The following is a 15,124-nucleotide window of genomic DNA, read 5'->3' as shown; positions in this document are numbered from 1 at the left end:
GCAGATGAGTACAAAGCTCTGGATGACTGACCTCAAGGAAGTAAGGAGGGCTTCGGAATTTGGTCTTGTTGTGGCTTCCAAATGCAATGAAGCGAGACTCCCATGCTCGGTCCAGACTGTGCATACGATAGGAGGGCCTTGTCGCCGTATTCACTCCTCTGACCATTTGGCCAACTCAACCTCGCTAAATATCACAACAAGTGCAAAGGACTCTAGACATCCTGAAGACGTTGATCGAATCGTCCTTTCCATGCAGGCGTCATATTCAGTGTCGCAGGGCTCTCAATTTGCTGCACCGAACATGCGGCTTGGGCCAGTCTTGCTGCACTTTGCTGCCATTGGCAACATCTTTAGAGACGCTGCAGCCTTTGAGGCAGTCGAATGCATACTATACTGGACAGCAAAGACGTATAAGAGTGTCACGTTGCAAAACAATCAGCTTCAGTATGATGGCGTACGCGAAATCGAATACGATCACCCCCAAGATGTGCCGTCGGTCGATGACGACGACGTATTCCTCACCGCTCCATGGCCGTGTAACGTGAACATCACAGCAGAAGAAGCGAGCGAAGAAGGCGAATGCACATATCGCGTCTCCTACAAAGCCAGCCGCAGCCTGGAAAACTCACTGGGCCCGTACCTCTTCGGATCAGTAGGCGTCTCGCGTGACGAGTCCGAAAACACATTCATGACCTACGACGACACCTTCACTGAGATGCTTTATGGGTCCTGGTTCACGGCCTGGGTTACACACCCGAACATCGCCGAGGGGGAGACTGTCGCGCGAAATCTCAAACCTCGTGATCTCTCTAGCCCTCTCGCATCCATTTTGAACGTGTATGTGAGTAACATTGCCTACTTCACGACCTGTGCGATTCGTGCTACAAACTACGATTCGCAGCAGGCCTTTGGCACCGTCCATCGCGACGTGGTCCACTACGTCGTGAACCTTCGCTACACCATGTACCCCGGCGCCCTGCTCCTTCTCAGCGCCGTCTTCTGCATTGTCGTGGCGTGGCGGACGAGGCGGGAGAAGCGTTGGAAGAACGCGCAGCTGCCGCTGGTGCTCCAGAGTCTGAAACTCCCGGAGAGCGAAGTGGCGGCGATGATGGACATGTCGCGTATGGAAGACATGGCGAGGGAGAGGATGGTGAGGCTCGTGGACAATAGAGATGGACTGGGGCGGATGCTGAGGGTTGAGGAGGAGGGCTTGCCGCTGCGACGGATCGCGAGGCAGACGGATGACGAGCGCGACACTTGACGGTTGGGTTCGGCGATGATCAGAGGAGCTGACGGCTGGATTGTTGGGCGATTGAGTCGACTGACGGTTGGATCTCGTGGTGGTCGTAATGTGGTTTGTGTGTTTGGTAGCATTCTAGGGTCGGTCACATGGGAGGGACAGGAGATGGGGGTCTCGTCGAGGCGAGGTTGTGCATTTCTTGATTCGGCGCAGTATCAATAATGATGATTCAGAATAGTATGAAGTAGACATTTCGTAAATTTGGTCATCATCATAGCCTAATCCGAACCCATGCCAGAGATCATTCTCCCGCTCTATCCATGAATTCGTACAGGCGAGTGCCAGCGCCATAAATCACAGCGCTTCGCTAACAACAGAGAAAGAACCAGAACGCCTATCAGAAGGAAAAGAACAAGCGCGCTCAGGCCTAGTAGTATCGCACGCGATCATATCCGCGATCGTACCCACGGTCGCTCCCACTGCCCTGATACCCATCGTCAACGTATTCTCTTTCCCGCCGCCTGTCGTGAATCATGATGCGCATGCGGTCCTCTTCGCGCTCTTCTCTTGGCGGCGCAGGCATGATCCGCGGCGGCGACCGCCTCGGCGCGTCGACGTAGCGAAATGTTTCGTACTCGGGCTGTTGCGGCTGCGGAACGGGGACGGGCACGCGGACGGGAACAATCTTCTCGCGCTCAATGTAGACTTCGCGCGAGTGACTCCCGCTGTGGCGCGAGTGGGACCTGCGACGGCGGCGCTTCTTCTCGACGGGGTCGACGTCGACGGCTATGACTTCGATGCCGGGCTCTGGGGAGGGGGGGCAGACGGGTGGCGGCGGTGGCGGTAGGGGCTCGCAGATGACGGGCGGAGGAGGCGGAGGCGGCTCGACAACGACAGGAGGCGGCGGCGTGGCAGGCCTGCAGATAACAGGAGGCGGCGTGGGAGGCCTGTAGATGACGGGGGGCGGTGGCGGCGGGGGGACGAATGTGGTTCGTCGAGTGCGAACGACGGAGCGATCGTAGGTTGGGGGATCAAGATACAGGCGCTTCTTAGTGCGCGTGTAGTCGTAGTCCCGTGAAGGTGCTGCGTCATGGCATGTCAGTTGTCAAAGGTTTTCATCGTAGAAAAAGAGCTCATACGCACCCATTTTGACAGCTGAGACGGTTCAGCGGCGTCTAGGTTGTTGCTGGGGCTGAGAGTTGTGATGCGGTGAGCGCTTGCAGTGTTCTGCGATCTAGATACGCCGAGGCCGACACTGAAGGAGGAACCGTGATCTTGGGAGAGAAGGGGAACAAGAATAGTGGAAAGGATTGACGATCGCTGAGGGGCGATCCTCTGCTGGACGATCAGTCAAAGTTCGGTCGAGGGGTCGATGGAAGACGTGGAGTTGGGACGATGGGAAGATGCGAATCAGCGAAAGGCGAGGGGCATCGAAGCGATAAATACCCTCCCCTCCTCCCCTCCTCGACCTGCGAACACGAGCATTCTGCCTAGCCACGGCACTGGGTTCCAAACCAGGCCAGCCGTCCCAGCGACCGGTTAGTGCTGAGGAGCCAAACTTGCCGACAGGTCTGGCCCCCGTTCCCGCCCAGTCGAGTTTGAGCCAGTCGCATTCTCTCAAGGCAGAAAAGAGGCCTGGATGACCTGGCAGGCCGATTGGGCCATCGAGGCCTTATGACGCCAGAGACGCACGTCACGCTGAAATCAAGATTCGGCGCCCAAAGTAGCCTCTCCACCACTTTACTTGCATAACCCCTGCTCTCTGCCAGCCTTCTGTCCAGTCGGACCAGATACCAGGGGCCACCCCTGCATCCCGCCTGACCGTGACCGCGAGACCCGGTCCCGAGAGTCAAAAGGCCCGCGGGACCCTGATCACGGACGGCCGTTCCTTGCAGGGCTGAGCTTGTTTCGTTGGGTGATGTGGCCGCTTCGCTGTCGCCCAACGGTGCCTGGCGGTGACCCGCTATCAGTTTGATGCAATTCGGGCCCAATTTCGATGAGCCATGGCCCTTGAGAGCGTCCAGTGCCGTGATCGAGGCCTCTTGAAGGCGGGGGCGGGGTAGGTCGAGGACAGCTCATTGGGAACTGTCAGTGAAGAATTCCAGCCAGTGTGCCGGGTGAAATGAGCGAGGTATGATTTGACTTTGCTTGTCGCGAGTCTGAAAAAGAGTGGGCAGACGAAAGTATCAGGATGCCTATTGCTCTCTTTCGATTTGCCCACCGCGTCAATTTACGCTCGAGATCAGTCGTACTCCTCCACAGTCTGGTCGCGATGCGGCGCCCGTCTGCTGGGCCCTGCATCGGAATCGTCCCTTTTCTCGCGCTCGCTGGCCGGTTGCTTCTCCTCTGCCGCTCGCTTTACCTTCTCCTCTGCCGCGCGTCTCGCCTTCTCTTCTGCGAGGCGCCTCTCTCTCTCCTCGTTTCGGTGGCGCTGCATCCGTTCCCCTGCGGCCCTCTTTGCTGCCTCTTCTTCTTGCATTCTCATCTCCCGTCGTAACAGGTCCAGCTCAGCCTGCATCTTCGCTTTCGCCTCCTCCTCCGCCTCCAGTTTGTCCAGTAGTCTCTTTTCCTCTAACAGCTGCCTTTCCTCGGCGCGCCGCCTCTCTCGGTCGAGCCGCGTCTGCACGGCGTATCTCTCATCTTCAAGCCTCTCATCCTCGCGTTGCCGATACGAACGCCGCCAGCCGTCACGCCCGTCATCATCGCTTTCGATTACTGGTGGAGGCGGACGGTAGTATCGCTCCCGGTAGACGTTACGGGTACGGCCGGGAAGCTCCTCTGGCACCGTCATCGACGAGAGCTGATGCCCGGGGTACGGTGGTGGAGGAATCTCATCCGAAAGACCGCGCTGTCCTCGCAACTTGCACGTCACCCACGCAGCGAGCGCGCCCAGCTCACCCAGCCACCACAAACCGAGCAGAATGACCAGCAGCGTCACGGGGATGGCCACAGCCCAGTACGTCCACATGCCCGACTCCATGTCCCGCACGTCGCTGGTGTTCATCCCGAAAATGCTCGAGACTGCGCTGAGCGGCAGAAAAATGATTGTCACGAGTGTGAAGATGTAGATGGCCTGTTCCTGCTTGTCTTTGGTGCCGATGACTTTGCTGGCATTCTGGCCCGACGTTAGCCAAACAGTTGCTACGATTGTGCGTTGGGAAATATACCTGGCGCTCCAGTGACTGCGCGTGCAAGCCGTACCCTTGAAACTCCTTCTTCTTCCGTTCTAGCAGGTCGATGCACTCCCAAACAAGAAGGTCTCGGACCGACGATAAATCGGAAAGCGGAAGCTCGAGTGCCATGTCGTCCGCGTTTCCCGGCGCAAAAGGGTTGTTATAAGGTGCCGCCGATCTATTGAGGCCTTCACCATAGTGATCGAACGGCCTTGTACGACTGATGAGATTTTTGGACTCGCCGGCGTTCAAGGTTCGGCTGATGAACCCGTAAATGACCTTTTGCGCACCCACAATATTCTTCGCGATTGTGATTTCCTCCTGTACGTGATTGATGCGAGTCTCATACGACCGATCGGATGGCATCGATGTGATCTGTGCTTCCTGTAAAGTGTCAGCCAGTTACGCGACGAGTCCATACACCAACGTACTAAGCCCTGGAGGTACTCCAGATATGTCTCGCTTGCACTTGGATGCTTTCCAGTGACATCAGAGAGCAGCCGAATGCTCATCAACGATATAAGATCCATCGGTAAGACGGTGACCTTGCCGGCAAGTCGAAAGGAGGAAAGGCTGTCAATAGTTTCCGCCATGCCGCTTTGGATGAGAGAGATCGCAAAGCTCAGCTGTTCAGCCCATGAGCTAACACTACCCATGTCAGCGCAGCTATGAATAAGGCTCATGACGATGAGGGGCCAGGCGCGGGTCAAATCTTCAGATACTTGTATCTTGGCACGATCGGACTCCGTAGCTTGCGTCATCAGCTGCTTAAAGGCCAGCATGTTCGGCATGAGATCTTCAAACTTTGATAGAATAAGACCAATATTTGGATGAGGCGAATCACCCGCAGAACGCCTGTCATCCCTGCCGTGGCGGTTCCTTTCTGAACCCTGGGGCTTTCCACTATGTTAGCTGGGAATCCGAGGGGCAGAAAGTACCTACAAAACAAAGGTAGGCGATGGACCCCCAGTATTTGAGTATTGTGGTATCCTCAGTTCGCTTCGGAAAGAAGAAATTATACACAACGTCTGCTGTGTTGAACAGCCCGATAGCGCTCTGTCGATATCTGCCAGGTCTACGACTGCTACTGCCCCCATCGGAAGCTTGTCGGGTTGAGGCTTCGACGCGGGTATGGGTGGCTGCGCGGTCCATTGTGCTAGCAGCTCGGAAAGCCTTGCTTCCGGCGGCATTGGAATCTCCGCTGAGAAGGCTGGACACTTTTTCAAGGCGCCCCTGGATATCTTCGAGATTTGGGTAATCAGCTGCGCTCGAAGACTTCGTTTTGATCCAGCTGAAGACGTGAAATATCTCGTTGGGGTTTCGTGAAGGTATCTCTGTCAGTTTGTCTTCCTTGTCGAACTCTGTGGTGGCCTCCTCGCGCTTTTTTCGTGGTGAAGGCTGAATATTGCTTTCCTCTGGAAGTTTGGTATCCTTAAAGGCCGGAATACGTCCGGGTGCCCGGTGTAAGTCGTGGAGGCGTAAGGAAGGCGTGAACGGCGGCGCAAACCTGTCGAAGTCAACAACGATGATCAGAAGATATTCATCTTATCACGACTTACTTAGTTTTCATGGTGAGCGTAATGCTGCTCCGCCCTCGCTGGAGAAGCTTGAAGATATCGCGCCATGTATCCTTGGACACCATGTGTTGGTCGTGATAGAATTCCAATACCGCAGGCCACAGTTCGTGAAAGTGGGCAGCAAAGGCAAGGAACGTCTTGCATTCCTCAGCAGGTATGGACCATGACAACGAGACTCCATACCTAACCAGGATGCGGGCACCCTTGACACCTTTGGAGTGCGGCGGCCGCGGAATCTCTTCCTGGATGGATATGGCCTTATCACGCAGCGTGAGCTCATCCATCAGCCCGCACGTCACAAGTACAGAGTCGCCTATGACCAAGCACCAGAGTTGCGGGATGTGAAAGCACCAACCCCTGTCTCCGCTGTTGATATGGCGGGCCGCTTGCTGCATGTCGCGTTTGTATGCGATGCGAGCGTACGACGCCTGTAGGAGAGTCTGTGTGGGATACGAGCCTGGATTCGTGGAGGCAGAGAAGCCAGAGTACCGTTCAAGGGAAAAGTATGGGATGCAGAGCCAGGTGACTGGCGTCGGCGTGGTATGATTATCGGGGCTGTCTTTGGACGGGGGAATGTCGAGTTGTCGAACACCAGGGTCCATGTGTCTCACGGTAGTATCCTTGGAAACTCGAATGGGCCTTGACGAGTTCTTCTTGACGTCAGACAGCAGCCGCGAGATGGCCTTGCGTTGAGGCGTTGTCAAGAAAGGAAGTGCTTGGATATCAGCCTGAGGAAACAATTAGAAGACTTGAGAAACGAGAGCATGTTCTGGAGGAAATTTACCGCTAGAGAGTCAAAGTTCATGATATCCTGTTTCACATGGCTGAAGCTGGTCAGTCAACGAGGAAGACGTGTTTATCCGGAATACGCACAGCCAACGGAAAAGAGACAACGACTCTCCTTCGGGATCGGAACGGGAGGTCAAAGAGATGGAATGATTTCCTTCAAGGTGCCCATCTCCTGTGTAATCTGACCGGAAGACGTGGACGGCCTTGTGGGGTCGACTCGTAGACGCTCGCTTGCCCTTTGGCAAGATGGTGCTGGAAGCATCCAAGCTGAGGTCGGCTGGAGCTTCAGGCGAGCTGTCGAACTTGAAGCTGGCGACTCTGGCCATCAAAGTGTCAGGTGGCTGGGAGTACGAGTCTCGCCTTACAGTTCGTCTGCGTCCGATCCGGAAAGCAGGTTCATCTTCACTGCCATATCCTCTGCGTTCTCTAGTTCTCTCGATGATAGGAGGGGGACTTGGAGACGAGTATCTGTCGACATGGCCATATCCATGAGTAAACCTCGGTTTCAATTCACTCATATCATAGCGGCGAGACCTGCGACGACCTGGTGGACTGTAGCTTCTGTCATCGCGGGGGCCGTACGTCCTTTCTCGGGAGCAAGCGGGCTCCGCGCAGTTGTCCTCATAACGGATGGCTGTAGGAGCGGTGTGACGGATCACATAGTCGAGCTCGCGAGGTCGCCGTAAGGGGCGGTCGTCTATGATCTCGTATTGCATGAAGTCGGAAGATGCGTGAAGTAGTACTAGCGAGTGATGGTCGTTGCCTAGAGACCCGCAAGCTCGAATCGTGCTGCTGATTGGCTGGCGGAGTTTGCTGTCAGGGTGACGCAGAGGCAGGAAGTCGCTCCTGGGCTGTGATGATCGTGATTGCCAGAAAGTGCTCAATGTCAAATGTGCTGATAAGGCGGCCCGTGAGGATGAAAATTCAACCTCATGGAGACCAAAGTTTTAAGCAGATGAGGAGAAGACCGTCAGCTCAGCCGCATGACCACAGCCGAATCCATCACCATGCAGGAGCAATCTCCAAAGATACGGGGGGTCATCGTTGCACAGCTCATGCATGTAGGCCCGTGCTCGGGCTGACAGCTCTCGCTGACACGACCACGCCAGTCGATCCCGCCTTGACCCTTATAAAATCACACGCCAGCAATTAGATGATCTCCGCGGATTATGACGAAGTCAGTTCACGTGCTGCATCTCATGAAGTCTATCGCAAGTATGAGGTGTTTTCTCGTTCTGGTAAGAAAAATGCAAAGGGCTGAGCGACAGCTGAGATGTGATTACTGCCTGATCAAGATCACAAAGGCTAATAAGTGCCACTGATCTAGAGTACAAGGAAAAGTTCGACAAGTGAGACATGGAAAGCCATAGAAGTCATAGAAGTCGAAGCGCTGTGCGGCATTACTCGCTAAACTTCCATGCGTCCAAATCTGCGGTACTGTTGAAGGCAGCCAGGTCAAGGAAATGTACTTGGCGATTGCCGTCGCGGCCAAACTGCTCAGCGGTAGCATTTAACAAGAACATGGAGCTTGCAATGTCCCTTCCAGCAAGCAAAGCAGGGAAACTAGCATTGAACTTTTGGAAAATCTGCTGTGGCGTGAACGTGCTGTGTCCTTTTGATTCGATCTGCTTCTGCCAGAATCGGAGGTATTTGCGGGTGAAATCTAAATCAACGGTTGGGCCGAACTTCTTGTTCGAGAGCGAGTGGCCCGGAACGATGACCTTGGGCCCGAGGTGCTTAATGAAATCGAGCGTAGACAGCCACGATTCGGTCAACTCCGGCGTCAAGAGATCGGCAAGCCAAAGGTGTACATCGTGACCATAGACCGCGTCGCCGGCAATGAGGGTGCGAATTGATGGCACCCAGAACATAGTCTCGTCCACAGTGTCGCCGGTCAAGGGGCTAAGAAGGTGGATGGGGGACGCCTCATCTCCTGGCAGAGTGAAGAATGTAAAGTCGTACGGCGAAGGAATGGCGACCTCTTTCACGATGTTGTCGGCTCCAAAAGCTGTGCCTACTGCCTGAACCTACATCCACGGATGAGTCAGAGCTTTCAGGGCCATCGCATTCATGGAAGTGCGCTCACCTTGCTTGCAGCCTCCACACGAATCTGTGCCGCCGCTTTGGAATTTGCGTAGTACTTGGTATTGGGAAAGCTTTTGAGAAACTCGGCACCGCTGAGGTAATGGTCGGGATGAAAGTGCGTGGTGAAGGCAGCAACAAGAGGCTTGTCTGTAGTATTCTTGACCCAGGCGGCGAGCTCTACAGCTTGAGGAATAGCCATAGGCATGTCGATCACGACAGCCGCTTGAGAGCCAATAATGAGCGACGAGACCATATCGAGAGACAAGCCGCTGTTGACGTGGGTCTCTACACGGATTTTGGAGGAGCAGGCGCCACGAACCATGGCAGCTGTGGTGGCTAGCAGGCCCAGAGTAGAGAGTTTGGAGATCATAATATTTGAAATCTTACTGATCTTGGTCGAGCAAGTAAAGTATGAGATTGCTGCCCAAACAAGGCGATTTTTCGGTCGAGTGACAATTTTTCACGTTTTGTGTACATCAACTCAAGGTCGACCATTCGTTCACCTTATGGAACCTTTTATACCCTATTCTTGCTTGATCTACCTTGGGCCAGTACGTATGACCTATGTGCTATGTGCTTTGAATGCCGTGTCACGCTCTGAAAGAGTCAGTTCACTCTGTCAACCAAATGGCTTACAAACATCCCGTCGGAGAGATACGCCAGGTGCATTTGTTGGCCGCCATGTAGCTCGTTGATTTTCGAGTCAGTCAACTGCCGTAACCGCAGGCCGGCCGGTGGGGCCGGTTTACTTCCACATTAGCAAAGAATATGAAACGGAAGCAAATTGAGTCCGATGTGGCTCTGGCACGTCGCCAAGATGTCTTCGTCGCCAATCCAAGGTAGTCATCAGGCTTTGGAGTGGGACATGATTCTGCGTCCTCGTCTGCCGTTCGGTCGGCGAACTATTCTGCCGGCACCGAGGATAGCAATTTGTAATTCGGCGGCAGGCGGTTGTACCGGCAATGCCTGCACTTGCGTTTTATGATGAAGGAAACTGGGATATTCTAACAAAACAAGCGGTTTGGTGACCATCAATCAAGCTATGAATGTGTGCAACGTAGGCCCTGTGCTCAGGATTTAATTCATTGAACTACGGCCATGGCGCGTATCATCTCGCCGAGATGAAAGGCTACACTCGCTGTTGACGATCTCTTCCTGCACAGTCCCGAGCTGGGGTACTGGTACTCATTGTCTTCGAAGGTAGTCAAGCTGCGGTGTCTTGGTGTGGGTTTGCTGATGCCACACACGCCCCACATCCTTGTATATTCAGTGTTCGTGCAAAAAATGACCGATCACTTGGTTTCGAGATGATTGTCATGTACCTGCATCCGCGATTTTGCCATGGTTATGCGCCGAGACCTACTCAACCCATAGACTGTATATCCAACTGTACGTATATACACTTAGCTAATCATTTACGCGTAGTACGCAAATGAGGGTGATGGTATCGTATAGCCAAGCTTGTCTTCTTTTTGTTGGAGAGGGTCAAGTGCGGAAAGGTGTATGTGCACCATATTTCGTAAATATTCTACAGGGTAGAAGGGTGCCTGAAGCTACCTATCTACAGGTAGGTAGGTAGTTCCGGGTGAGCAGGGAAGCTCAACACTGTGCACTAGATGAATACCACTGACCAAATGAATGTCACCACCGACACTTCTAACCATCACTCTGGCTGGTTGGTAGGCCACCCAGAAGTACGTCAATGCGTTCGATTACGATGGCGCCGCACTATCCGTTGAGGCTCGTCGTTATATAATGAGTCTGAATTGTCAATTCGGCCCCAAACAGACCTCATATACGCGCTACGGTGGTTTCTGCCCCCTTGTACTAGCACTCTGAATCCTGTACCTTCGCTGTGTAGGTGCCCTCTGAAGAGCGTTTGCCATGTGTATGAACTCTTAGGAGACTCTCCACCCACCGGCTAATGATCTCTTGGAGAGAAGCGGGTATGATTTGCTTCGGCTTCGTAAACCAGAACTCTACGTCAAAAACATGCTCCTTGGTTGTGGTAAATACTTCCGTAATTCGAACTCCGACCACACGACCTATGGCTATATAAATCGCCACCTGGCGGTCTTTTGCAAGTTTCAGTTTACATGAAACCTTTTCCATTTTCTCCTTTTTACTTTCAATGACAGTCATTCGCCAGTGTGACAGAACACCACGACTGCAAACAGAATCAAGGTTGTCTTTGGCGAAGCAGCCTTCTGAAGCGGATCCGCTGCTGATGCCATCGAATGGGTAAAAGTTCTCGAGCAAGTCAATATCAAGACCATTGACATCAAAATTATCTACGGCCAATTGGAAGAAATCCTGGGTCAAACTGGCGCGGGTTCCAGATTCTTTGTTGATACCAAGTTACGTGGCGGCTTCGGGCCCGAGATATCCACTTCGGACCACGTCGTCAAAAACTGTAACGCGAGTCTGGAAGCACTCCACAACGATTTTGCAAGCGAACTGTGATTGTGCATCAGACACAAGAACGAGCTAAAGTCTGGCAGGGTTGACGTGTAATAAATGTATGCACCGGATCGCCGAGCCCAATATATGAGACTCCCATGGATTTCAACGAGCTTCGCAAAAAAGGGGACTTTAAACGCCTCGGTCTTTCCAGTTTCCCCAGCGAGGAGATTGAAGAAGTCTTCCATATCGCCAAATAAAAAAGCTTCATAGTTCCATCAATGTACCAAGGCAACTACTCTGCCGCAGCGCGTCGGATCGAGCAGAAAACCATTCCCACTCTACGTACGCACATCATTGTCCTCTACGCCTACAGCCCATCGCTGGCGAGTTTGTTACCAAATCTCAAGACGCCATAGCTGAACCGAGGCAAGTGCGCTTCAAACAGAGTCATCCGTGGTCAACTATTCATTCAAGTCTTTACTATCGGCCTACTTTCCTGTCGGCGCTAGATATGTGCGATCAGAGTTCACAGGACGAAGGTATCACGAAAGCTACGCTGGCCTAGTTGGGCTTTCTACCATTAAAAGTTGCAGGGCGACCTGGGCAACACAGTCGTCATTGGAGCCCGGACGAGTGATCAACTGAAGGAGACAGCTCTGGTAGTCCAGAATGGCCCTTTGAGATCGACCGCTGTTGACAGGATCGACCAGCTCCGGTATAACATCAGAACGAAGCTTTAGACAATTTGGAGCGGCGCAGCAAAGAAAAGGATTTTGATGCAGATATGAGTCCCCGCTATCTTGGCCTCTCAACTTGAATTTCAGATGATTTCCATAGTTCGATGCTAGATTGGGGAATGAATGGAAGCCACCATGCTCTTGTCTCAAATTCCAATACTCTAAAGGCTTGAAGGGCAATCGTACGAGCGCCTTGGTGTTCGGCAGCTATATACAAAAATAGAGTGATCGACCAGCCGTCAACTCGACTAGTGTTCGAGACTCATCGTGTCATTTGAATTTCGTTCACATATCATGACGAGAACTGCCGGCTCAGCTCCTCCCAGTCGGCTTGATCAATACCAGTGAGTACAAAGTCGTCAAGAGGAAAATCAGCTGGTAAATGTGCTAAGTCGCAGAGCCCTTCCGCGAATGGTACACCGGCCATTGATCCAGCCAGAGCATCATCGTGTACCTGCTGATCGAAGAACGCCGCTGAAACCTGGGTCCAATCAATCGAAGGAGAAGTGTTCGTGGGAATAACACTGGTTTCCCCTATCACATCGAAATGGTTACGTGATCGAGGAGCTTGCGCCTGGTCCGAATCGGCGTGGGCCTGAGCACTAGGTGCAAGCTCAGTAGCAGTGGCCATCTGTGTTTCAGGCGTATCCTGGAATGTGAGATCAAGATGTGCGCACATTTGCTCAATGTCAGCGCGCCGCTTGACTGCTACTTTGTTGCCCTTTGCAGCAAGATGGTGGAGGATCTCAAAAGCCGTCCGGATACCCGCAGCCCCACAGCCTTTACTTGTCTGCCGGTAGATACTCTCGAATAAAACAAATACGAAAGCAGCAGAGAACGTAGCTTCTAAATCGAAGAAACCGAACGTTGCTGCGGTTAAGGCGTCAGTGAGAAAGAATCTGCCTCAAGAGGAGCCACATACCTATGAGCCCATTCCTTGTCAAGGCCTTGAGGATGTCTAGACTTCGAGCAGCTGCCTCCATGCATGTGTTGGCTAGTTTCTCAAGGTTGAAAAGGTGGCGGTTGTTTGCGGTATTAGAGTCGTCGGAATCGGTGTTCAAACGGAGCTTGGCAAGGTGAAGAAGAGTAGGTCGGGTTATGAGGCAGATACACTTGAGCCATCAGTATGGAATGACGAGAGTTTCGGGGCGAAGTGGTGGGAAGCATACCTGATAAAGCATTAAGTACAGAGTTGCAGAGGCCCTGGAAAGATCGAGTGGCTTGGCTATATCGCGAGCATGTTCTGTTGGCAGCGAACGAGCCACTTGCACAAGATCTGATAAAATAACTTTTACTTGGCGAACGTACTGAGATGTCGAAACTTGTCCGTGCTTATAGATGACTGTCACGCTGTCAGTTAGGCAGTATGTGCGCGTCTTCGAAACAGTTACCTTTCATAGCCTGGCCCGTTGTTTTCGCAAGCTTAATGTTGAAGACCAGAGCTGAAGCTGGTGTAAAGCCCGGAGAATCAGCTGGCAGTGCTGCGCTGATCGAGTCGTCATCAATCGACAGAGGATAGCCCGTGGCGGCTGCTAGCCTCCGTTCTTGCATGTATATCGTCCACCATAGTCTAGCCTGGTGTGCCTTTTCTGAAGGAAGAACTGTGGAAGATAGTTTCTCACGAGACATCCCATGCGATATTGCAAGCCGGACAGCTACACCAGCCTGTCGAACATGGTCAGGAACCCCAGTTGTTGTATAATGAGAGGAGTGGCCTGTTTGTACTCACATACAGATAGGCGTCATCTCTCTTGTCGGCACATTGAGCGTAAAATGTCATCATTCCCATGACTTCTACAGCAGGAACACCAAGGTCTCGAAGAGTAACAAGATCCGGGATACGCTTCTTGGCTTCACAATAGTAGCCTTTACCGGGAAGTGATGACATGCTATCGACTTGGCCTTGCAATAGCTTACCAATCGCAAAAACCATCAGAAGCTTTGCGTACCAGAGGTCATTGTGATCGATTTCGAGGGATCCATTTTGGTAAACAATTGAGATCTTATCAGAAAGTTGCCGAGGCTCAAATAAATGTTGAAGTTTCCCAATAGAGCCAAGTACAGTATTCAATAGTGACTGTGCTTCGTCGTATGAAGGCCATTGCAAGACGCTCGGCGGCTGTATGCTGTTGGCCATATCATATGTGTCATTCGACGGAATCTTGGTATCATCCGGCGAAAATGTTTGAAGTTGGTTATTGGCTGAAGACCTAGGGTGCAACAGCTTCACTTGGTGTGTGAAATGTAGACTGGAAGATGATACGGAGTCCGGAAGGATAGTTGCTGCGTTTAGAGGTTACTATTACTCTCGCTAGTGAAGGGTCAGGCTACATACTGGGTCCAGGGACATCGGAATCACTCAAACGGTCCTCATGCTGGAGGTTAGAGATGATTATAACTGGATCCGCATGCGACAGGGTTGGCATCTCAGGGACAGTCGACGAGTTGTACTGTTCTGAAGGATCACGATTGGTCCGTGAGGGCGTCGTCGGCGGGAGTGCGTCTGGTGTGCCTAGAGTCTCAGGGACAGGCATCTCAGAGCTATCATGTGTATCGTCTTCGCTTGCCGCCGGTCCCGTGGGAGCGCGAGCGGGCACATGGCTCGACGAAGAAGCTCTCTGCTCTAGGCTCTTGATGTAGTCGATTGAGTAGAGTTTCTTTTTGGCCGGCTCAGGAAACGAGCAAGGACGGCGTCGTTTCAAGCAGTAATCGCAGGGTTGGGAGCCAGAGCATTTGATCTTTCGTTGTCGGCACGAGTCACAGCTACATCAGCGCCGCTGTGAGTAAGAAGGATTCAGATTGATAATGAAAGACTGCGACAAAGTATGCATCAAGAACCAACTAACGCTTGAGATGTTCGGCCATTTTCGCTGGCTGATGTCGACTGCCTCGATCGTTTCAATGCTCGTTGGTTGGGTTTTGGATTCATGACTCCTGGATATGGATCCTCCAATCCGAGCCAGGCCGACAATTGGGTCTCTCAGATGCTCGCGTCTTATTTAGGAGTCTGTGGAGGCTCAACGGTGGGTACATTGGAGTAACAGGTTATGGCACAATTCTGTGGTGGGATGGATCGCGCATCCGTCGGCGAGCTACAAGTAGCAGCTCGAATGTGGGGAC

General features: G+C 52.8%; 3 protein-coding genes across 3 annotated transcripts; 1 reads left to right on the top strand and 2 right to left on the bottom strand.

The window, feature by feature from the left end:
- Nucleotides 1-301: 301 nt before the first annotated feature.
- On the top strand, nt 302-1,261 carry D7B24_006873 (uncharacterized protein; the record flags this gene model as incomplete). Its single annotated transcript, XM_028640993.1, has 1 exon — nt 302-1,261. One exon carries the CDS (start codon nt 302-304, stop codon nt 1,259-1,261), a length of 960 nt encoding a protein of 319 aa, XP_028495015.1.
- A 406-nt stretch (nt 1,262-1,667) lies between these two features.
- D7B24_006872 (uncharacterized protein) lies at nt 1,668-2,387 on the bottom strand (the record flags this gene model as incomplete). The annotated part of the gene is made up of 2 exons (XM_028640992.1): nt 1,668-2,323; nt 2,384-2,387. The coding sequence occupies 2 exons, from the start codon at nt 2,385-2,387 to the stop codon at nt 1,668-1,670; spliced, it is 660 nt and encodes a 219-aa protein (XP_028495014.1).
- Nucleotides 2,388-3,482: 1,095 nt separating this feature from the next.
- Nucleotides 3,483-9,186, bottom strand: D7B24_006871 (uncharacterized protein; the record flags this gene model as incomplete). Its single annotated transcript, XM_028640991.1, has 9 exons — nt 3,483-4,355; nt 4,408-4,797; nt 4,845-5,309; nt 5,437-5,920; nt 5,973-6,718; nt 6,775-6,814; nt 6,864-7,630; nt 8,249-8,806; nt 8,866-9,186. 9 exons carry the CDS (start codon nt 9,184-9,186, stop codon nt 3,483-3,485), a joined length of 4,644 nt encoding a protein of 1,547 aa, XP_028495013.1.
- Nucleotides 9,187-15,124: the final 5,938 nt, after the last annotated feature.

This window comes from Verticillium nonalfalfae (genome assembly GCF_003724135.2).
Source record: "Verticillium nonalfalfae strain VnAa140/NRRL 66861 chromosome Unknown scaffold_50, whole genome shotgun sequence".
Taxonomy (NCBI): domain Eukaryota; kingdom Fungi; phylum Ascomycota; class Sordariomycetes; order Glomerellales; family Plectosphaerellaceae; genus Verticillium; species Verticillium nonalfalfae.
Note: the sequence above shows the minus strand (reverse complement) of the source record. Positions and strands in the feature narration are given on the sequence as shown.